Raw genomic sequence first — 25,030 nt, 5'->3', positions numbered from 1 at the left:
ATTTTTACAATCTGAGAACATTTATAACATTAATAACCCACTCCATACTTCAAGAAAGAAAACAGATTTCTCTGATGTACGATTTCAAAAATATACCAGGACTAGCCAGAATATAGTCATTTTTCCACTCTGAACTAAATAGTTTTTTATTTAAAAGGAAGAAAGTGTCAGCTAAGTTTTTTGTCCCACTGCACATTCAGAACAAATTTTGAATACAACATAAATAACCCTCAACACCTTTATAAATATGCCTTTTACTTGAGACTAAAAACTAACAATACATCATATTGCTGTTTTTAAATATAGGCAATAATCCATTTCAGGACAAGCTGAAATAAGGCATGTTTAAATAAGACACTATCATATTTTACAAAAAACTCTCAAGCTGAACAACAGCATTGCCTAAAGAATTGATTTCTTTCCAATAATAAACTTGGATAGAGCATACCTTATCATGTCCTGCATCTCCTCCTCTTACAATATCTGGAGCCATGTATTCTATCGTTCCACAGAAGGAATACGCTCTCTCATTCTAGCAAAAAAAAGAAAATAACATTCACGTCAAACAATTATATTATACAAATCATATGGGACAGATATGGCTAACAGTTCCAAGATGCTGGCAGCAATTCTTCTCCAAATAGCTCAGAACTGCTAGCTAAATCATAAGGCATCGTATGCAGAGATATATCACATAATGCTACAGAATATTTACAGTCTTCTACAAAAAAATAAAATGTCATAGGTTTGTGTGACAGTTTAAGATAAGCACACAAAAATCAATGTGTAGATACTTTAAAAACTTTCCCATAAGTCTAAGTGATCTCTACATTTCAGAACTACACAAGATTCCCCAAGGTAATATAGACACACATTCTGAAGGCTGCAATATCAATACTCTAGACAAAAAGTGAAACCTTTCCATTAAAAAGAGCATTTCATTTTAAGATGTACAATTTGACTAAATTGGATACGAGATCCTTTGGGTTCCCCATATTTAGGAATTTATTATGACCTCTAGAAAAGTAATTTTCTTTTGCAACACACACATATATAAAACCCACAACATTCTCTCAAGAAGAGACTTGGAGAAAAGAGAGAGAAAGAGAAAGGCAGACAGACAGAGTTGTAAATTTAATTTTATTCTACACACTGAAGTTATTGTCTTGATTATGTTCAAAACTAAGCTGCTTTCACAGGCATGTATAATTGTTCCCTGTTAGCGATTTACCTTTGAGGTCAACATGAGGTCATGCTGTACCTTGCTAATGACGAAAGCACATGTGTTTGGGCCATGCAACACTGTTCCTCCCTTATCCTTCAAGCTTCTAGCATTTTGGGGAGAGATCCTGATAGGTCCTTTAAAGAAGAGTGTTCAAAAAAGCAAATATTTCAAAAGTCAGGTTTTACATTTGTAGATTCAGATTTGGAGTTTAAAACAGGTGCTATATAAGAGAATGTACTACACTAACAAGAGGAAGCTTCTAAAAGTAGAAATAGTGCTCAGTGCTACCCTGAGGCATAAAAATTAAACAGTCCAACAGCATATTATTAAACTGTATTTATTAAAATACATATACTGTGACTGGTTTTGGGGGGTAAAATCCTCAGTTAAGAGGCCTCATTTTGTTCCAATATTTACTTGAAATGTTAACTTCTGAGACAAAACCATAAAATAATAAACTTTTTGTGATTCAACTTTCTTTTGACACATCTATTGTTTTGCTTTGATTATCTTTTCCAGTACCTGTTATTTAAAAGAAAAATAGTGTGATAAAAAGCAAAAACAAGCAAAAAAAAATTTCAGAAATTCCTAGCCCTCCATCCTGGCATCAGGCAACCTAAAGCTCTTCATATATCCCTCTGTCCATTTTTCCTTCAGCTGGGAAAGAGGGAGGGAGGGGGGAAGAAGGGAAAGGAGGAAAAGGGAGTGAAAAATACAAAACGAGACTGTTCTTCGCTTGCTACCTCTCCAAAGAGTAAAGATAGTGCAGCCAAGCTGAGATCTATGGAAACAATTTATAATGCTACTCTATCAAAAGAAATGGATGAAAACTGTTATCTAGTTAGCTGCCAATTCAGCAAATCATCCAGGAAATTATGTCCTTTTTGTCTCCACGTTGTGTAGTAAAGCCGGGCTACAAGATATGCCAGTGACAAGAAACTGCTTGGGGAGTTGTGTATGAATGTATAGAGAAGTACAGGAGAATCCTTATGATCTCAGGTACCTTTTGCTGGTGAGAAGGCCCACTCTAAACATTTCAAAACATGCAGAATTATTAGTAGTAGCTTCTTTGGTGAACAATTACAATCCTTACTATACATAATTGGTGGGTTTGATTTTCAATTATATTTACTTTTTTCCTTCTTTTACCATTTACAATAATTTTAGCTTTTAATATGAAAGATGGAATTTCCGAAATAATATTTGAAAATGAGTTTTACTTCTTTCTTAAATTCATGTATGAAGTATTTTTTCCCTTGCAAAATGCATTGTTTAAAACCCCCAAAATAATTTTGTAAGTTTAAATAATTGGTATTGTATCATTTAAAATAATTTTTTACAATTAAGTTTCAATATGAAAAACTCATACTGCAATTCACAAAGAGGCATTTATAAAGAAAACACTCTGGGATATGTTTGTCATGAGATTTACAAAAACTCCAACTCCTAATTCACATAGGTAAGTACTTCAGCGCTTGCTGCCTTTTCAGTTTAGAAGTGGTCTCCTGCTGAAATCTGAGGCTGAACAGAGCCAAGAAGAAGCAAGCGGATGATCATCACAGAGTTCTTAGCGAGAAATTAAGTAGTAAATTGGAACTCAGCATCAGGAAGGAAAAAAAAATGGTCCCACTGAGCATTTTATCCATAATCAAAACTGATTTGCCATTACATATACCAGCATCATATTCCAGAAGCCCTGCTGGAACCAGCTTCTGGCTGTTGCAGCGTGAGCATTAAGAAAAAACACTCTGATACCAACTCTAAATAGTTTCTTATTTAACCACACAAAAAGCTCAGAGGACCACAGCACTGCCCAGAACATTAATAAGGCCAACTATCTGAAAGCAAAGCGTTCTGACTCAACTACAAATTGACATAGATTGGCCTTCATAAGATGCTGCAGAAAGTCCTGACTTCAGACAGTTGAAGTCACAAAATCTGGATACTTACTTGTTACACACCGCTCCATTTATGTTGTGTTTTATTAAATTGCAAGCCCCACCTACTACATCTAGCTGTTTCTTACAGAACATGGTTTTTATAGTATTGTTTCACTAAGAGTACGTATGTAAATTTGTCATTGTTAAATATGCCTCTTGTAGGCAGTCACTAATAGTCTTTACTCTTATGCGTTACATGTAAGTTTAAAACCATTTTCAAATAATGTTACTTCAAATGACAGTTTCCTTTATTCTCCCGTTCTGGCCTCCCCAGTACAAGAGAGACATGGACATATGGGAGAGGGTCCAGCAGAGTTGCCCTTAAGAAGATTAAGGTATGGAAGCACAAGAGGAAAGGCTGAGAGAGCTGGGACTGTTCCACCTGGAGAAGGGAAGGCCTGGGGGGGATCTCATCAATGGGGACAAACACCTGAAGGGAGGGTACAGAGAAGTGGGAGCCAGGCTCTTTTCAGTGGTGCCCAGTGACAGACCAGAGGCGATGGGCACAAACTGAAAACACAGTGAACACCTCTGAACATCAGGAAACACTTTTTTACTGTGGTGGTGACTGAGCACTGACATGGGTTGTCCAGGGAGGTGGTGGAGTCTCCCTCCTTGGAGACATTCTGAAGGCTTCTGGACATGGTTGTGACTTCTGGCTCTAAGTGACTATGTTTGAGCAGGGGAGTTGGACCAGGTGACCTCCAGAGGTCCCTTCCAACCTCAACCATCCTCTGATTCTGTGACAAAAAGTCACTGTGAGCTGTATTTCACCATGCATTTGTGAAATCACATCTCACTCACAAATCAAGTATGCAGCCTCCCAAAAATTTCAAAAATCACAACCAAACCCCATTTTATATTTTCCCTCCCCCTAATTTACATTTAATTCATTTTTATACCATGAATCCAAAGTCCGGAATCCACATTAATGCTTTTATGTTATGAGAAGTAAGACAAGAAAGGAAATTATTAAACACCAACTGAACTTTGATTACCTGCAGATGAATTCTCACTGTACACGCACATCTTGCAAATACTTGAGCTTAAGAATTTTCTGCATAATGCAGAATGCTCATTTTCTTCCCTCACTCAGCATGCAAGCCTTAAACATTGTGGTTCCCCGTTGCAGAACAGCAAGCAATCAGACAGTAATGGAAGGAAACAGAAGTGTGGCTGACCCATCTCTTATAACTTCATATGACAATATTGACTTTGTCTTCAAAAGAGTGCCATTACGTTGCAATCAGCCGTGCTTCCGTGTTATAGATAAACTGGAGACAGTGTTCAGTCCTCTAGCGTGCAACGGCTGGGTTTGATTTCTGTTTTTTTCTTTACCAAGTTCAGCATCATTCCTGAATGTTTATGCAATAGCAGTTTTTAGTAAATGTATACGAAGTGGCTGCTTCAAACTGGTTAGCTGCTTAAGAGTGCAACAACTTCTCATGAAGCCACTGATACAACGAGAATTTTGTTAGAGTTCTTGATCAGTGAACATAGATAGGTTCACCTGGACAGCCAGGCAGTTCACTTTGTTAAACCATCCCTCTGTTAAATTAGAAAAACAAGTTATACTCTCTTAACACTTATTCTTTGAGATGAGCTACACATTGACACTGCAGATGTGCCAATATGTATTACCAGAATGTTTCTAATAAATACTCTAGTACCACACATGGGGCAGACCTCTAACTTTTCCCACTCCACTTAAGGCAATATAAAAGACAGTGCACTGCCCTCTGAGTTCCCTGCAATCATTCTGACTGATGGGAGCATCCTAGTGAAATGTAACTGCTTTAGCTTGCTAGGGCACTTTCAATACCATGTCTATGAGATCTCTGCAGCCTATTCTCCAGGTTATCTATTTTAGCATCTCATTTTCCTTTTCCTTCATGAAAAAAAGAAAGGACATAATTTGTCTTCCAACCAGGGAATGTTGGCAGCACCTAGTCACTGGGCAGCTTTAGGACAGAATGAGAATTCTGTGACTGTCCATGACGGAGAGGTGTAATGTGGATTAGCGCTCGTCCTGGAAGACAGTCACTTCACCAAAGGAAAAAAAACTCAGAGCAGTGTCTTCTTTGCCAAGACTATGTACACTGACCTTGGCAGGTTGACCACAATTACACCATTTCCAGAGATCAAAAAACCTAGCTCCAGAATTCAATCAGAAGTTCTGACAAAAGGATGAAGGTCTTGCACTATCATGGTATCATCACATGGTATCATCATGTACCCTGATTTATAATCAAGGAATGGCTAGGCAGGCATTTGAAACTACCTGAAGTTGCAGAAAGCACATGTGTAAACTTTCCTTCTCAAAGACAGAGAGGACTTATGCCTTCAGAGCTATCTAATGAGCTCCCTCATCAAGGAAAAAAAAAAAAAACAAGTTCACGATGGCAAAAAAAAAGCAAGAGGAAGAAACTCCATTTCTCTGCAGAGACTAATCAAACTCATCACATCTACAGGAAAAGCTTGACAGAGAAATAGTCACTACTATAACATAAAGATGTGTCCTTGAGAGTACACATCCTAGTCTACAGAACTGCAAACCAGGTTTAGCAATATGTGCCGTGGTAGCTCAGACAGTTATTAAGTCTCATAACTGTTCAACAGGTTATAACAGGGTATTTGGGAGAAGAATTGTAATTCCAAAGTGAACCACAGGAATTAGATGAGACTTCAGGAGAGCCAAGGAATCACACAAGCACAACATGCTCCTGAAAGGCTCATCTACCTCTGCTGGGCCAAACTGCCTTTTGGCAGCCAACTATCTGGACAAAGGGCTACTCCATTATGTCTGATTTAAGAAGTTACTGTGCTGGAAGGACAGTGTTAGTTTCCAGTGAAAATGTCTCATTCAAAGTCCTAACACATCCAAAAGAGCATAGGAAAAGGGCAAAGAAATAGAGACGACAGATTCAGGACAGGTGTTTCCCAACACCTAGGGGGTGAAGCCCTGCATTATTTTAGCACATGCACCTGAAGATCTGCATCTGTAAAACAAACTGTGTTTTAATACTTGGCTGAAGACATCTTCAGCTAGGTGGACACAGGGATACATCTGTCTGAATGTCAGGGCCAAACTAGCATTTGTAAAGAAAAAGAGTTTTCTTAGAGCAGAGGACAAGATCCCATGGGACTGCTACATGGTATTAGAACTCCTTCAATAAGCAGAGAACATCATTAGTTCAGGGACTCAAAAAAAAACCAAGCCAATCATATCCTCTGGAAACTGATATCTGCATAACTGGAAAGTGAATCTTGGGATTGCCATGCTTACTCATAGCATGGCAGACAGGGCATTCAAGACAGCTTGAAGGAAAGTACAGAGAATAGCTTTTGGAGCTCCAAAGCAGCCCCAGAGCAAAAGAAGATGACCTACATCTTGAGTTCAAAACACAAGCAGGCAAGGACTGATGTGTTGGGTACGTCCTGAGTCAGTGACGTCTTCAGTGTTTTGCTGCTGAGTACCAAAGAAAATAAGATTTCTGTTTAGACTTCTGCAGGTCACCAGAAGTTACATCAAGAGAAACATACAATGTATACAAACATTAAGCACAAAATGCACCTATTGTCTGTTTGTGGAAGAGACAGACTGAGCAAATCAGAGCATGCCATTTGACCATTGGAAAAATGGGAGCAAAAACAAAGAAAAGATCAAAGTCTTAAGAATCCAAAAGATCTTGTTTCAGAGGCCTTGTGAACAAAACAAACACACGCATCAAAGCAAAGCACCCAAACAAAACCATGAAAGAAGACTACAGAGGTGTGAATGCTGGAAAGCCTGGGCTAAAGCTAGCTAACAGAATACTAACAACAAGAAACAAAACAAACCAAAACAAAATGAAAAAAGCAACACACCTGCAAAGACTAACCAGATGCTCTGCCTAGAGTATCTGGCTCAGAATACTGAGGCATATTCCAAGTTCTGTTCTACACACGTGCACCAAGTCTAAGAACAGCATCTATTTGCCATACAAATACCGCTTTGGGGAAATGCTTCAGAGCTTGAGCATCTGTGTAATGCAGATATGGAAAGCACTCAAGTGTCTTAAGACAATCATTCTGCCAACCAGAGACATATTATTTAACGTTTAAATATATGGCCTTCAAAGTACTTCTTCAACATGACAAACTGCAAAGAACATGTGCCACTGCTCCAACAGACACTTGGGTTCTATAATCCTATGTCTTATTTTATTCACAATAGTATTTGTGCAAACATATTTTAGCCAGAGGATTAGCCAAGTATTCACTGAAGCCATTCTTTTCAGCATTCACAATTAGGACCCACTTCTTCAACTACATGAAAGGTCACCTTTGAAACAGAACAGATCGCTTCTGTTCTCCAACTGCTTAACACACAAGTACTTTGTTCTTAACTGAGCTAGACTACTACGCTGAACATTAGATATGAAACGTTCTGAAACCACACTACTATAATATTCCTTCAAATTATGAAACTTGAGTCCTTAAATGAATTTCACAACTAAATAAAATAAAATCCAAGCTACTCTTATCTAAATGCTCTCTAGTAGTGCATATGTTCGCTAATAGTAACTTCTTGCTAATAGAAGCAATAGTAGGACACGGTTAAAAAGTTTGGTTAAATCCTACAGTACATAATTTCCAGTGTAAGAATTACAAGAAATTAAAACTACACAATATTAGGGAAAGGGCACACCTCAGCTATTAAATTGTCTTGGACTTCAATTTCCTTGCATTCTGTACTCATATAAAATATTCTAGGAACATAAATAGTTTAAGAATTACTCCTTTAGCGTATTCAATATTAAAAACCAACAACAAAACCATAACTTAGAAACAATAAGTGCTGTTGGGCCAAAGAACACTAAAACAACCTCTAGAGCTAGAGTCAGAGCTGCAGCCTCGGCTGACACGTATTTCATCTGTCAGCAACAATGACTGAGTAGCACCTGGTAACACAGAGCAAGAAGGTGCAGAGGAGCAGAAGGGAACCAGCCAGCCTGAGAGCAGCTTACCTGAGAGCCTCCAGGGCTGCTTTCAGGACTGACTTTCCACAAGATCACTGAAAAATTCTCCAGTCCAGACAAGAATTACTTACTAGTTTTTGTCACGTTTTTGTTATGGAGAAATAATTGAATTATTATGCATGTTTTGGCTAGGTTCTTCCACAGATTTCAGCAACATTCTTATGAGACTCTTATGCTTGTCCATACTTGCTGGCTGGCAAATTAAATTGCTTAATCCGATCTCATCATTATGAAGGTTTCAAAATATTACGACCTAGCAAGACACGAGGAATGCTTAGCTGTTGTTAGAGGTACTCTGAAACTGCAGAGCAAGTTTAAACAAGGTTTTTAATCTAATGCAGACATGGTCTTTCTATTTAAAGTCAAGGACAATTCCTCCTTATTGCATGGGTGGTAAAATGCTACATACGAACTTTCAGACCAGGTATATAGGCGAAAAATCAAACTGATGAAAAATCACAGTTTAGATAAAACTCCGCATATCTTGGGTCTTCTCTTTAAGTAATAACCTAACAGGTTATACCTCACATGACTGTGTACACCATGTAATTCATGTGAGCTACTGCTGTGTTTCCAACTTCTATGAAATACTCATGGCTGCAAGGGAAATCCACCACTCTTCTGTGAAAATGCCTCTCACCTACAATAAACTGGAAGCAGTCTGCATGTAATATATATGACAAAAAGAAAGCCAGTCTCCAGGAGATTTCAATTTTCAAATCAACCTTTTGGAACTGGCAATGTTACAGTCAATATAAAGACCTTGCTCTGAATTCTATTTAATGAATAAACATTCTAGCGCATGAAAATCTATTATCTTGACTGTTATTCATAAGTATTCACAACCCAAGTTTTCTTCTCTGATGGAAGGCAAGTCTTATATTACCAGGTGCAGGGCATGTGGTAATTTCCTGGGAGATGAAGATGCCAAAAAAGATCTCTTTGCACAGAGATAAGACAATTGGGGAAGGGGTAACACGGAATAGAAACGAATGTCAGATGTTAACATTTCTTTGACACCACAGTATTGTAATTATTGCACAAGATAGGGCATTTCCAACTTATGTTCTAGAGTAAATAAGATCTGCAGGGCTGCTGTGCTTCTGGCTCTCAAGGAGGTCAGCCCAGATGATTGCTTGCTGGATACCACAACCTATAAGGAGGAGAAACACAAAGAGAGAACCTTCGTCCTTGAAGTCATTAGTGTTTCCTAGGTACACCAACCGATCTCTAATGAAAGAAACCAGAGGCAGTTCATCTCTCCTGCAATTAAAGATCAACCTAGAGACTGGGGAACAATAGGCTGGAGTACAGCCCCACAGAAAGGGATCTGGGGGTTTCGGTTGATGGTAAGCTCGGTATGAGCCATCAGTGTGCCAGGTGGAAAAAAGGGACCAACCATATCCTGGGTGCATTAAGCACATTATAGCTAACAAATAATTAAAAAAAACCCCCACTATACACTCACCTTGAGTACTGTGTGCAGTTTTAGAATGTGTCCAACAGAGGACAACAAAGATGGCGAAAGGACTAGAGGACATGACTTTTGAGGAGCGGATGAGGATACTAGGTTTGTTCAGCTAGCAGCAGAGGAGACGGAGGGGTAACCTTATTGCTGCCTACAATATTCTCATGACAGGGAGCAGAGAGAGGGTGGTCAAGAACTGGAGCAAGCTTCTAAGGGAAGTGGTCATGGCCCCAAGCCTGTCAGTGTTAAATAAAGAGTTTGGAAAACAGTCTTAGAGACATGGTTTCACTTTTAGGTGGCCCATGTGGAGTCAGCAGTTGGACTCGATGATCCTTGTGACACCCTTCCAACTCAGGATATTCTACAATTCTATGATTCAATGAGACTGAAGCACAGCATGTTTTAACTGTGCCAGGAAACATTTCCCTGATGTACAAAAATCTTTAGGTATATAGAATGCTTCACAAGTCTTTACAAAACCAAGAAAAGGGACTTAATGCAGCAGATTCTTCAAGAAGGTTTGGCCTTGCCAGGTATTTCTCATATCTGCAGAAAGACTGGTGTAAATTGTGCTGGACAGTGTTACAGACTGCAAGGACTGTGGATTGATTATTGAGGGGGCAAATTATTGAAACTGATTATCCAAGATACACTTATTGAGAACAAAGTTACATCCTCATCTTCAGCACATAAGGCAGCTTCTCAGAGGGTAAGGAATCTGCTCTGCATGGTTCCCCCTGCCCAAACCTGGCCTGCATTCTTGGATGTTAGTCCATGGGGGAACCCAGTGTGCTGGCACTAAGGAGCACAGGGGAGTGGAGCAATGTGGGGATACCGCAGCCAGGCTCTGTGTACAAGGTAGGTACAGAACCACATGGTACCATGCACATAGCTGCTGTCAATTAAAAGACATAAATGTTCCATTCCATCTGAAATTCTAGTTGCTGAGCTAGCATGTGTGTTGACATTTGTCCCGTGGATGAACTTTGCTCATTATAATCTCATTATAATATCAAAACTCAAAAGACACCTGTTTCCATCATGCCCCTATTCCTCCTTGAGCACGTGTCCTGAATTCTTTCAAATTTATACCTTTAAAATGGAATCAAGATGATTTTATACCAATCAATAACAAAAGTATGTATGACTAGAGTCACTAAAGCTCCACCTAAACATAGAAAATAGTATAAAATACCCTAACAATAGCAGAAAGTTAGAGAACACAGCACCACTGAGAAGTCGAGGAAACAGCGTTGTAGACTTCTAGGATCAGTCGATGGGCTGAGACTATCTCCTCCAAAAAGGAGGGTAAGATTTGCACACTTGGTTATACTTTGTGTTTCACCAGGACATTTAAGACTCCAAGCTTGTATTTGTAATCACATTAGTAGCACTACATAGTCATCTTAGAATTTGTATATATATTTGGTACCAATACATACTTCTTGCAACTAAAACATATTTTTGCAACTAAAGTGTGTTTTTGCAGACTGTATTTCATCAACAGCAGTCTAAAAGAACTTGTACCTGTTGCTTTAATAAACCTCATTATTTGTGGATCTAGTCGTGAGAATGTCTCAGTGGATGCGCTCAGACTTATAGTTTATATTATACTATTCGTGAATCTGTGCAAGTGCATAAATGGAATGACCACAATTCGACCCTGTATCACTAGCGAGTCCATAATCGTGTGAATTCGACATAACACTGGACTGGCTGTTGAGCATGATTAGACTTGTAGTGCTGACTTGACGGCATTTGATGTAATTGGACATCCCTCCAGAGTCAAGCTCCGCTGCACCCAGCCACACAGTGAAATACTGAGGACAAGCTGGAATGCAAGGGAGTTTAACTCCTGCTAAATTAACCCTCTTAGCGCAACAAGGATATATTGGATAAATCCAGAACTGCTCGTAAAGTTCCTCAAATGCCTGTTTCCTTTCATGTTATGATCATCAATATACTAACTGTACCTAAGAAAAATTCTGTTTAAGTAGTGCTTCATACAAATTCTGAACAGGAAACCCACAGGAGAATTTCTGTGACTTCTCATATGCTTCTTCTCCCATGGTCTTTGTGTGGTGAAGCTTGCTTGCTCTTTTCCATTAGCTGCAAGTCTCTAGTGGAAAAGCCAGTCTGCTCAAACAAAAGACACAATAAATGGTATCATTGTTTCGAAGGTTCAGTGATGCCAACTAACATCCCTAGTAAGCTGTCATTAAAGTTTAATAAAAAAAAAAATTGCTTGTGAGAGCAGTCGCAAAAGATACAGAGTATCTAACTTTGTACTAGAACTCCGGGTACTAATTTAAATTGAAGGTGCAGAAGTCCTAATACTCTTTGCATAGATACTTTTAACAGATAGCTAGCCAGGACTGCGACACTTCACCAAGTGATCCCAAATGAAACCTGCACGTTACACTTCACATGTCGAACTCAAAAGGGTAAGGCAGAAAAGCAGACTGCAATTCAGAACTAATGTCCTGGTTTTAGCTGGGACAGAGTTAATTTTCTTCTTAGTAGCAGGTATAGTTCTGTGTTTTGGATTTAGTGTGAGAAGAATATTGATAATCCACTGATGTTTTGGTTGTTGCCAAACAATATTTACACCTTCAGCAAGAAGGCCGGAGATGCACAAGAAGCTGGGAGGGGGCACAGCCAGACCAGCCAAAGGGATATTCCAGACTGTATGATGTTCATGCTCAGTATATAAACTAGGGAAAAATTAGCCAGGGGACCGCTGCTTGGGAACTGGCTGGGTGGCGAGCAATTGCATAGTGCATAATTTGTTTTATATTTCATTATTATTATTACAATTGTTATTATTTTCCCTTTCGATCCTATTAAACTGTCTTTATCTTAATGCACGAGGTTTACCTTTCCCTCCCCCCCACCCCAATCCTCTCGCCCATCCTACTGGAAAGGGGGAGCAAGTGAACAGCTGTGTGTGGTGTTTAACTGCCTGCTGGGTTAAACCACAACAACTAGAAATGGCAGCAAGAGGTAACAGTACTGGAAACAAACTAAATAGGTAGTGAACCCTCTTGAAGAATAACGCTAATGTGTTTTTGTGAGGTTCCTGCAGTCTCTTAGTGTGCATCTTTATCAGTATTAATATAATAGGAATCGCTTCAGCCACGATAGTATGGCAAATGACCCTTCTATTTTACAGGTTTACTAATTTCTCAGTTAACAAGGAAGAACATTTTAAACAATACATGCTAAACCATCCCTTCTAATAATTTTAATCAATTCAATGTGTATTTGGAAATTGACAGAAGCATCATTCATTCTACTATTTTTGAGGTCATTGAAGAAAAAGATAACTAGTTGAGAAATAAAGGCTAGAAAGGAAATATTATGCTACTGCATTCAAGAGTAATACTCAGCCTTAACTAGGGATATGGGCCCACCTTAAGACTTTCACAGATTATTAAATGAAATCATTTTCTTATCCTTTCAACAAGATATAATCAATTTCTTAACCTCCTCAAATGCTCAAGTGATAGATTGTTTCTAGCTGTAAACAGATGCCAGTATTTGTACTGTGCTAGAGAAGTCTCACTGTTCATTTGACTAACCCAGGGAAATATGCTGGGGTAAAACTACCTTCTCTAGCTGCTTATACCTCTAAACAAATGTTTCCAGTCCAAAGTTGCATTTTTTCCTGTATAACAGAATATCAAAGCTAACTTGAGGTTGTATTAATTAGACCATCTCTAAGCTCTATCAGTAGTGTAGCAAACAACACCAATCGGCCATAAAAAAAAATATAGCAGAATTTCTAGAACACGAGGAACAATATAATTATTGTTAATTTTGTACAGCTGTAAGAGTATGTCGTGTTCTGAAAGCCATAACTTAGGTTTTGGCTACAAGCACAAATAGTAAAAACCTTTCTAGGATAACCACATCAGGGCCCTGAGTTTATGCACAGGCTTTGCAACCTCTTCCCCCAGTCCAAGGGGTTAAGGAATCTGTGCTCAAGGCCAACACTGAAACAATGCAGCTGAGTAACCTGTGTGGAGCCTTGTCAGGGGCCTTCTCCACCTTCAGCTGGGTGACGAAGGTCAGGCTCCCATTCTTGATCCTTGTGCCAGCTGTGCTGTAGGTATGCCTGTACTTGACTGCGTACTCACTGATCCTGATCCACCAACTTCAAATCCCGACTTGACCTCAAGCGTCCCTCCTCACGACAAGCTTGTCTGATAAGCACTGGCCTGTGGTCTGAGCCTGTCTTACCACCCCTGGACTTGCTCTGATCTTGTTTGGCAGCTGCAGGACTGCACCACTGGTCAGTGAACGTTACTGATCCACGCCTGCCTCGCTGTCAGCCTTAGCTCCCAGCTCACACTAACACAGTCTCCCCATCTTGCTGCTCCCTGACTAGTCAAGAACCACAGTTCCTCTAGAAACAGATTGCAAGGCTGAAGAACTTGAACAGCAGAAGAGTTCAGCAGTATCACATAGACTATCTCATATATCAGCTATGAGCAAACTGTGTATAAGCTTCTGGTTAAGAGAGCGATTAGAGTTCCTTTAAGTTTAATGGGAAAACTGGGGCCATAGGATAAATCAAAAGAATACTCATAAATAGAAATTTACTTGCAACACTGTAGAGGCCACATAGCAGAGCTGCTACTAACAAGCTGACCTGCTGAATGGAATTTGCATTTCAGGAAAATCACAAGTAAAGAATGAAAAGCCTAAATTCCATGCAGAACCAGGCCTCATACCTTCAGTGAACCTTAAATAACTTCCAGATAGTATGACTTTTTATTGATATTTACCTCAAAAATAAAAATGCACCGAGAAAAAAACCTGTTTCCATAGAAATCAGCTCTGTAACATTCTTCACCATCACCTTAATTGTCCAGAATAACAATAACTATAGTCTCAATTTAGGAAGGCATGTGAAAATTGACAGAAAAGCCCTCTCATGGTTCAAAGATGTGATGTAAATTTAAAATGAAACTCAAAAATCCTGTTCCAACAAAGTACATGCTAAACTGACTGGGGTTTTTTGTTTGGTTTGGGTTTGGGTTTTGTTTGTTGGGGGTTTTTTTTGTTTTGTTGTGGGTTTTTTGGTGTTTCATTTGTTTGTTTGGGTTTTTTTTAATTTTAATTCTTTTGGGAGCTTTTTTGGTCATAATATCCAGACATAACAGTGGATAATTAAGCTGTCCATACCAGAAAGAGTACAGCTTCACTCAAGAGATCTCTTACCCTAGATTCTTCCTTCTGTAGCTGTAACTTCTATCAGAACCAAAACTATGATCTTTGTAGGAGTCAGAGGAGGAAAAACAAAGACAGGAAAAATGTTTACTGGTACACTAGTTATACCACTCTGCTGCATTCAACAGAATCATAATGAAGATTGTAGTACAAAAGTAAAGGTTTAGACTAGACCAAGAAAGGTTGCAATATGGCAGATCAAAGGTCTACTAGTTTGAAATGTCATCTCAAGAACAATTAATAAAAAAAATAAATTTATAAGGTGATCTGAAGTTAATTAAAAATCCTGTCCTGGTGACTGTTCCTACTTGAAGCCAGGTAAGTCAAAATACCGTGTTGGTTACTGTACCTCATGCCAGAGCTAGACACACTAATAATGACTTCTGATTCCCAAACAGACATGGAATCAGGCTACTCAGTTTTTCAAGAATGAGATTTGCCGGCCAGCAGCTGCCAGCACAACAGGCACTTGAAAGTAGGAGCAAGAACAGCTAAGCCTGGTACTGCCAGCCAAGAGACATGCTACCTCTACGACTGTGGCCCCAAAACATAACTCGGTGCAAGGCTAAGCCCTCATCTAGTGTTGAGTGCAGGTTCAAGAAACCCTTTCCACAGATTTATACAATGGCTATGCTTGTTTTCACAGTGCAATGCAATTGTAGTTCTGCAAGGAATTCTTTAAACCAGCCTTGATAATGGATTTGTAAAGCAAATAACTAAGAGAAAACAAGTGTCTCAGTTTTTCAGGAAAGAAAAAAAAAAAAAATCAGAAACAGCACATTATTGTGTGGGAGAAATGCAAGCATGTACCACTGTCATCCCAGATGAACATTTTGTACTGGGTTCTTCTCAAAATTCCAATTTTTGGAAGACTTGTTCCCTAAACCATAGATGTTGAGAAGAGAGAGGTAACAGTACCAAAAGAGAGAAGAACAGTATACAAAGTAAAAGCTGGAAAAAAAATCCTCTTTCTTCAGATAGAGCCAAAATTATACGGTATAAAAGAGTACTGATTTGGGGAAGAATTCTACTAGCTGCCACCACAAGCCTTCAAAAATTTATTTTCAAAAAAGAAAATGTAAAGAAAAAAACGCACAAGAGATGCCAAATAAACATCTATATTACCAGAGAGCACCAGATGTAAAAGGTAGAGTAGGATTGGACAATTTTGCTCAAATACAGTCCATCTGGTTCCAAATTCATTTTCATATGGCTATGAATCTCTGGTCATGTAAGTTTTTCACACCTGGTTGCCCAAGTTTCATTAAAGTTAGGTATTCATAATAATTCAAGAGGTAAAAAAAAAAATAAATAAAAAAAAAATCTATGAAACAGAATTTTCTAAATTTAACTAGCAACGTATTATTCTAAGATCTGTTAGAAGATACTGGGCTACTGAACCCACAGATCACTGTTTCGCCTTAAAATGTGATTTTTAAGTGGTGTGTTATTGTACAATAAGAAAATAATATCCTCAGGGCAGTCACTGAAAGACTTCATAATATGTCTTGCAAAAATTCTTAATGCCATTTTAAGATTTTTGGCATCAAAATCTCCCAGAGCATATTTTGTGTTCCAGTCTTCTGCATCACTGCTCCATGCTGGGAAAGCAGAATCATCTTTGTGACAAGCACTGCAAAAAGGATATCTCTCGGCGTAAGGCACAGTCAGTCATCTGATTGTTATCGACCTAGTTTTGCAATTAAATGAGTCCAGTTCAGTTAAGTGTCTTTGGAGTGTTTGGTATATTCTCAACATTAAATTTCAGGACACTTGAAAAACCAACAGAAGTACACCAAATAAAGCAGAAAGTTTTTGCTATTGTTTCATTTCCTTGTCCAAAATAGGGGAAACATTGTCTAATTGTCCAGACAGATCTATAACTAATGTCAACTTCTGTGGACTAACTCCACCACTCAGTTTACTCCTACTTTTTCCTCTTTACAGAAATGTAAATCTACTCCTTATAACTATGCTATGTCTACATTACTGAACAACTGTTTAACTAAAATGCAAGCAGATACAGTAACGGTCATCAGCAGTATGGATTATTTTAACTCATCTTCGCAAGAGAATGCTCAGTGTTCAGGGGATGCCCTATCAAATTTCACTGATCAGACTTTATCACTTTAAATTGGACAATTATAAAGGGTCTTCTAAAGTTAAATGCACAGCTAATCGACCAGGTCCCTCAAGTGATATGACAGTTCATACAGCACTAAACAAGAGCAGAGTTGTAGTCACTTCCCTTTGTTCTGAACTTTGGTTGGTGCAAAAGTTAACTGCGGTTTTTGCATTGTTGAAATTTTCCATTTGATATTGGAATACATTCTTAAATACATGTGGTTATGTTATACATCATTTTAAGGCGTTTTTCTCGCTTTATTTTTTTTGCTACTGACTAATTACTTGCTGTTTATTTCATATTTAGACTACAGAAATTATGTTAGACAGAAAGCAAATTCGAGTGATTTTTCTTATTCCAGTTCAGCATGGCTTGTAAAGCAGTGGAGACAAATCACAACATCGACAACCCATTTGGCCCAGGAACTGCTAATGAACATACAGTGCAGTGTTGGTTCAAGAAGTTTTGTAAAGGAGACCTGAGCCTTGAAGATGAGGAGTGTAGTGGCCGGCCAGCAGAATTTGACAACAATCAATGGAGGGCAATCATTGAAGCCAATCTTCTTACAAGTACATGAGGAGCTGCCAAAGAACACCATGTCAACCATTCTATGGTCATTTGGCACTTGAAGCAAATTGGAAAGGTGAAAAAGCTCACCAAGTTGGTGCCTCCTGAGCTGACCAAAAAATAAAATAAAATAAAAAAATCATTGTTTTGAAGCATCATCTTATTCTAAACAGCAACAATGAACAATTTCTCAATTGGATTGTGACATGCTATGAAAATTGCATTTTAAACAACTGGTGATGACCAGCCAAGTGGTTGGACACAGAAGAACCTCCAAAGCACCTCCCAAAACCAAACTGGCACGAAAAAACGCTGTCATGGTCACTGTTTGGTGGTCTGCTGCCGGTGTGATCCACTACAGCTTTCTGAATCCCAGCAAAACCATTCCACTCGAGAAGTCTGCTCAGCAAATCTATGAGATGCAACAAAAACTGCAACGCCTGCAGTCGGCACTGGTCAACAGAAAGGGCCCAACCCTTCTCCATGACAACGCCAGACTGCATGACGCACAACCAACACTTCAGAAGTTGAACAAATCGGGATACGAAGTTTTGCCTCATTCACCATATTCACCTGACCTCTTGCCAACCAACTACCACTTCTTCAAGCATCTTGACAACTTTTTGCATGGAAAACACTTCCACAACCAGCAGGATGCAGAAAATGCTTTCCAAGTTTTCGTCGAAACCCAAAGCACAGATTTTTATGCTACAGGAATAAACCAACTTCTTTCTCTTTGGCAAAAAGGTGTTGATTGTAACTGTTCCTATTTTGATGAATAAAGATGTGTTTGAGCCTAGTTATAATGATTTAAAATTTGTGGTCCAAAACGGCAATTACTTTTACACCAACCTAATACCTCTAAACTGCTCTAAGAAAGTGTACAAATCACTTCCTACCTCACCTACCAAAATCCACTGTGGACTAACCACCTTTTAATCATTTTTCCTTTCATGAAATTTCCTTTGAAATCTTCTAAAATTTTCTTTCCAGAACAAAATGTTCATTCAACCAGCCAACAAATGAAAGCAAACAACAATTCGACAGTGTAAAGCATCTGACAGTTATAACTAAATTTGCAACTCTGATCAAGAGATTTTCAGATGGGAAAATCATGTAGCTGAACTATTCATTCTACACATCAGATAGAAGTACACAGATATCCATCCAACTGACTTAAATTACAATTCAGTCATCCCTCATACAGATTATCAACTCCTATATGATTCATTACTAAGGCATGTGCATGCTCTCAGATATATTGTTTGAAGACTGACAACGTTCAGTACCTACTATATTTTTTTTTAAACTTCATTAAGCAAACACAAAAACTTCAAAACAAAGTTAAGCTAGTGCAGAAGACATGTACCAATGCAGAAGAATTCAGCATTTCATTATACTCTGGTACAAAGTGTACTTTGTGGGATTTAATTAAAAAGAAAAATGCTAATTGTCATGCATGGTCCAATAGAATAGATTACTACTATAATAATTCAATGAATGCGTTTACATTATTTTTCTAAGACACACAGAACTCCATATACACTAAAGTATGTTATTTAATAGTTACAGAACTAAGAGAAACGTGAGAAGAAAAAAAATTTTAAAAAATTAAGTCACATTTTAAAAATAGACATTAAAATGAAGACCAAATGTGATGAGTACATTAAACTGATATTAACCAAATTAAAACAATTTCAGCATACAAGTAGAGCTATTAATGAGATAAAAAGGTGTCTAAGCCACAAATCCAGAAGACACTACACAAGAAATAAGATGGCAAAAAAAATACCAAGTTATGGGTTTGGGTTTTTTTAAATGTGAATTAAATGCAGTAAACAAAAATGTTGTAGAAGATTCAATACAAAGTCTGTCAGTCCTATCAATTCCCCACACCCTGATAATAACTTTTATTAACGTCATGTGCAAATATATTCTGCATCCCAGTTAGACAGGAACTCAATTGAGATGCATGAAAGCAAAAGCCTAAAATGTGTATTCTTTTACTCTGATTTCCTTTACAATTCAGTTTAGAGTTAAAAATTGGAAAGACAAGTCTTAAATTCATCACGCAGCTAAGAATGCAAATGCCATAAAACTTACAGAATCACAGAAAGTTAGGGATTGGAAGGGACCTCAAAAGATCATCTAGTCCAATCCCCCTGCCGGAGCAGGAACACCCAGATGAGGTTACACAGGAAGGCGTCCAGGCGGGTTTTGAATGTCTCCAGAGAAGACGACTCCACAACCTCCCTGGGCAGCCTGTTCCAGTGTTCCGTCACCCTCACAGAGAAGAAGTTTCTTCTCATATTTAAGTGGCACCTCCTGTGTTCCAGCTTGAACCCACTACCCCTTGTCTTACTGTTGGTTGTCACCGAGAAGAGCCTGGCTCCATCCTCATGACACCCACCCTTTTTATATTTATAAACATTAATGAGGTCACCCCTCAGTCTCCTCTTCTTCAAGCTAAAGAGACCCAGCTCCCTCAGCCTTTCCTCATAAGGGAGATGCTCCACTCCCTTCCTCATCTTCGTAGCCCAGAACTGGACACAATATTCCAGATGAGGTCTCACCAGGGCAGAGTAGAGGGGAAGGAGAACCTCTCTCAACCTACTAACCACCTCCCTTCTAATACACCCCAGGATGCCATTGGCCTTCTTGGCCACAAGGGCACAGTGCTGGCTCATGGTCATCCTGCTGTCCACCAGGACCCCCAGGTCCCTTTCCCCTACACTGCTCTCTAACAGGTCATTCCCCAACCTATACTGGAACCTGGGGTTGTTCCTGCCCAGATGTAAGACTCTACATTTTCCCTTATTATATTTCATTAAATTTTTCCCCGCCCAACTCTCTAGCCTGTCCAGATCTCGCTGGATGGCAGCACAGCCTTCTGGTGTGTCAGACACTCCTCCCAGTTTGGTGTCATCAGCAAACTTGCTGATAGTACACTCAATTCCCTCATCCATGTCGTTGATGAATATATTGAATAATACTGGTCCCAGAACTGACCCTTGAGGGACTCCACTAGATACAGGCCTCCAACCAGACTCCGCCCCATTGACCACGACTCTCTGGCTTCTTTCCTTCAGCCAGTTCGCGGTCCACCTCACTACCTGATCGTCCAGTCCACACTTCTTCACTTTAGCCGTGAGGATGCTGTGGGAGACGGTGTCAAATGCTTTACTGAAGTCAAGGTAGACCACATCCACCGCTCTGCCTTCATCAATCCACCTTATGTCTTCATAAAAGGCTATGAGGTTGGTCAAGCATGACTTCCCCTTCTTTTCAATTTCTTAATCTCTTACCTAATCCCATTCTATGGTTAGACTAGTCAAACTGTAGGTCTTCGTGAGATATTAAATAAAATTTGAATACCAGAAGTCATTTCATACTGATCTACCTACTTTTTATTCAACTACTTTATTCCAGTCAGGTTATTCTTTTTGTATGCAAGTATGAGCACACAGACCCATTTTAAAACAAAGGCAATACCAGAGTGCCATTTCACTTGTACAAAACAAATTTCAGTTTTTAGTGAAACAGCAGTATAAAACACTTTAGAGCTCTTAAAAGCGCACTGCTTTCAACTTGGATTTGTAATTCTCGTGTGTTACAAGCACTTTCACAGAAGAACTGTGAAACAAAGGGGATACTTGACAATGCTCTCTTCACACTCATGCTTCTGTAGCTGCATGGCAGAAATCAACAGGTTTCTGTTTTCCTAGAAGTCACATGCATTTGCTTCCTTTCACTCACATCGCTTAGGAAAAACAACTTCCCAGCTCTTTGGTGTTGAATAGTCAATTAGTCCGCTATAGTTATTATAGTCAAGAAATATTACACTTTTTATTCTAAAACAGCTTCTAATAGATTCTATACTTGTTCAGGTACCTGGAAATATTTAATGACCATCAGATAAAAGCAGTGATATTGAAAACATTGAACTATGATATTTTCTTAGCAAGTATCCCTAACTACCATACCATCTGAAATCCATAAATACATAGTAAAGTATTCTCTCCGATAAGAATTCTAAACATAGTTCATGCTTCTAATTGCTGATAATTTTTTAACATTCTTAATAACCTAAATATATCTTGTTTCACCAAATACAATCCAAAGAGGGGGTGTTACTAGAATAAATTCCACTTGCATAAGTATACTTTCTCAGTGGCAAAGTTCTTGCAAGAAGCAGGGTGGACCAGGGAGGAAGTGTGAAGAAAGGAGAAGAAAGGAAACCATACTGCTCTGATTGAATTGCAAGCACTATACTCTTTTATCTGACTTATGCAGTTTTGTAATTTTATTTAAAAGTGCTAAGCAATGAGCATGAAAACAGATACAAGGCTATGCAGTTATACAGGCAAATTTTACCTCTTGTAACTTACACTTCCGAAGCAGTGTACTTAAGTATCTTTTGTAATGTGAATTATAAGTGTTCTAGTAGTACCTGAATTGTCTACAAAACACACAATACAGTTTCTATATGTAAGTGGGTCATTCTAATCATGTTTAGGTTCAGTCATCAAATTACGATAGCACACATGAAAACTGTAGTCAAGTGCAGATAATTTCTTAGATTTTGAAAGCAAACAATAAAATTGCTATTACTTTCTTCCTTAAAAGAAACACTAGAAATGTTGAGCTTTTTTTGACAGGGAAGACAAATATAAAATATGAAGGAGAATAAGAAAAAAGTATGGTTAAATGAAGAGATTTTTGAGGTATATACTGAAAACAGAATGGATTAGAGTCAGAGGAACCAACATTAAATGACCAAGCAACAAAACTCCTTTATTTAATGACTAGAGAAAGAGGAATCCAATTCAGTGTGGGAAAAGCAGACAGGCGCCTCTTGATGCTTATCCAACTCCTCCCCCCTTTCCTTGCACTGCTTGTAAATGACATCCCGAAGGTGAGCACAGATGAGAAATCAGTATATTTCCTAAACCCATTTGTTTTGAGACTTAGAGAAGGTCCTGATTCATTAAGACATTGTTATTACAAGGAAGATTTCAGCTTCCTTCAATTTTGGCTCGAAGGCTGGAGGACTGCTCCTGTTCCCTCCCAGGTGCAGTAACACCATTCCCTTTACTGCACTTTGCCTCTTGCGCCCAGCACAGCTTCTCTCACAACTCTGAGCACATTCTGCTCTCCCTACCCACACCTTGTACTATTGTTCTTTCCTGCTGAAAACTGCATCTCTCTGTACTTCCTCCCTTGCACTGGTCTAGAAATCTGCTGCTAATCCCTTGTCGTGCCAGTTGAACCTCCTCTTAGTTTCAAGCTATAATTTAAAAGGAATATACTGACATTATTGGTACTATTTCCCTGCTTCAGAAAGTAATGTTTAACCTCTCTTAAAATGGTACCTTCCAAATCCTACCAGACTCCATTTGAAATGCAAATAATTTTCAAGGAAACTACTAGTTATCTATTTTTAGAAAACCCCTCTGCTGCTTCTAACAAAGACTTTTTGATCTGTAGTCCCAGATTTCAATATCTCTGATACTTACAGTGAAAGCCAAAAGATAGTCATTTTTAAATTCTCTCAGAAGTAAAATACTGCACAATTTTGACTCTCTGAAATCTAAAAAGCATATTTGGAGATAAAACTGTATCTTACAAATAATTAACAACTAACGTCAACAGTCAGAGATAACTATGTTAGGTACTATGCACATATTTAACACAAGATAAGCTTTTATGCTAAAAGCTTGCAATTAAGCCTATCAAAAGTGACACAAAGAGATGAGAGAGAGACAAGATAATAATACATTAATTATTACTAGCATAAAAAGAGTCATAGCACACCATTTGCCTAGTCACTGCAAAGTATTAGCACAGTCAAGTGTTTTTAAAAAGGCACCTGAAAATTATAATGTAAGTGGCTTTTCAGACTTAGGTGGATCTCTCTCCTTTTTCACATAAAGGGCAGCAGGAGGGAGCATGAAGGAATTTTAGGGAAAATTAGAACAGACAGAAGCGTCTGACAACACTGCTAGGCCAAAGACCAATGAACTGAAAGCTCAAAACTCAGTAAAACACACTGCTAGATTTTGTTCTATGAAGTAAGAGTCTAGAAGGCAGTTCTTCTCCCCTCTCAAATGTGTTTATGACTTCAATGAGACAGAATCTGACTTTGTGATCTTGTTGGATTCTGTGTACACTTACTGGAGATTCAAATACTCACCTCATCAGTGAGAAACTCCTTACTCAGACCGAAGTCTGTCAGCACCACGTGGCCATCAGAATCGAGGAGAATGTTCTCAAGTTTTATATCCCGATATATAATCCCCAACTGCAAACAGAATATAAGAAAAAGTATTTTCAAATCAGTATAACCACATCAAAGAGGCATTGTTGAACGCATTTAAACAAGCAGCGAGCAAAATTCCCATTATTAAGGTAACCTGACACCTGAAAGCTGCACCTCAAAAGGACAATTTTAAAATGCCTTCAAAGAAATAACTTTGAGATAAAAATTATCAGAATTTACACTGTGCATTAATGTCTTAAAATTTAAAGGTCATATCATATCGCTTGAATTTAAAAGTGACTGAATACTTGCTGTTGAGTGCAAAACTTAGGTCATCTATCATTAAGAATGAAAATGGATGCTTCTGTCAAGTGTTCTAGACCACACATTCATGCTTTGTAATAGCCTACAAATCTACTTACTACCTCTCAAAACGCTTTTCGTATCTACAGTTCACAGAATCATAGAATGACCTGAGCTGGAATAGATCCACAAGGATCATCGAGTCCAACTCCCGTCCCTGCATGTGACAACCCCACAGCTCATGCCATGTGTCTGGAGGCGTTATCCAGTCTCTTCTTGAACACTGTCAGGCTTGGGGCTGTGACACCTCCCTGGGGAGCCTGTTCCAGGGCTCTACCACCCTCTGGGTGAAGAACCTTTTCCTGATGTCCAACCTGAACCTCCCCTGGCACATCTTCCTGCCATTCCCCTGGGTTCTATCACTGGTCGCCAGAGAGAAGAAATCAGTGCCTGCCCCTCCTGTTCTCCTTGTGAAGAAGCTGTAAGGTCACATGTGCCAAAATTTCAGAACTCTGTTCAATTGCATCAAAGCCAGGACAACTGAACAGCTGTGCAACATTAACACTGTTCATGTCGACTACAAATTAGTTTTGCTGACATACTCCACTTCATATGGATTAGTAAAAGCTAACAATCCTTTATCAATAACACTCTTCACACTGCAGGCAAATACTTGTAGTGTCTATTCATGTGCACCAGATTAAGGCTACATTGGGAAGTATTTCTAATTATAGAACTAATGTCCCACTGCTAGATAAAGTTACTTTGAACTTAAAACAATCTTAAAAAAAAAAACAACACACCAAAACATAACAAACAAACACCAGTTCTCCTTACTAATTTTATATGATGTGATAAGAATACAGTTGTAGTTCCAACTAACTCAG

At 38.7% G+C, this 25,030-nt stretch overlaps 1 protein-coding gene across 4 annotated transcripts in view; it reads right to left on the bottom strand.

Moving 5' to 3' along the window:
* The window catches only part of RPS6KA5 (ribosomal protein S6 kinase A5), an 85,799-nt gene that overhangs the window by 33,592 nt on the left and 27,177 nt on the right, over positions 1 to 25,030 (bottom strand). For 2 of the 4 annotated variants that reach the window (XM_065635291.1, XM_065635292.1), the window contains exons 5-6: positions 23,775 to 23,882; positions 449 to 532 (exon numbers count right to left, since the gene is read on the bottom strand). In XM_065635291.1, coding sequence (XP_065491363.1) covers positions 449 to 532; positions 23,775 to 23,882 — 192 coding nt within the window. Of the gene's footprint in view, positions 1 to 448; positions 533 to 1,231; positions 1,328 to 23,774; positions 23,883 to 25,030 lie in introns of those variants that run through there. The other 2 variants (XM_065635294.1, XM_065635293.1) reach the window with 2 other exon arrangements.

Source organism: Caloenas nicobarica, chromosome 5 (genome assembly GCF_036013445.1).
Source record: "Caloenas nicobarica isolate bCalNic1 chromosome 5, bCalNic1.hap1, whole genome shotgun sequence".
NCBI lineage: Eukaryota > Metazoa > Chordata > Aves > Columbiformes > Columbidae > Caloenas > Caloenas nicobarica.
Note: the sequence above shows the minus strand (reverse complement) of the source record. Positions and strands in the feature narration are given on the sequence as shown.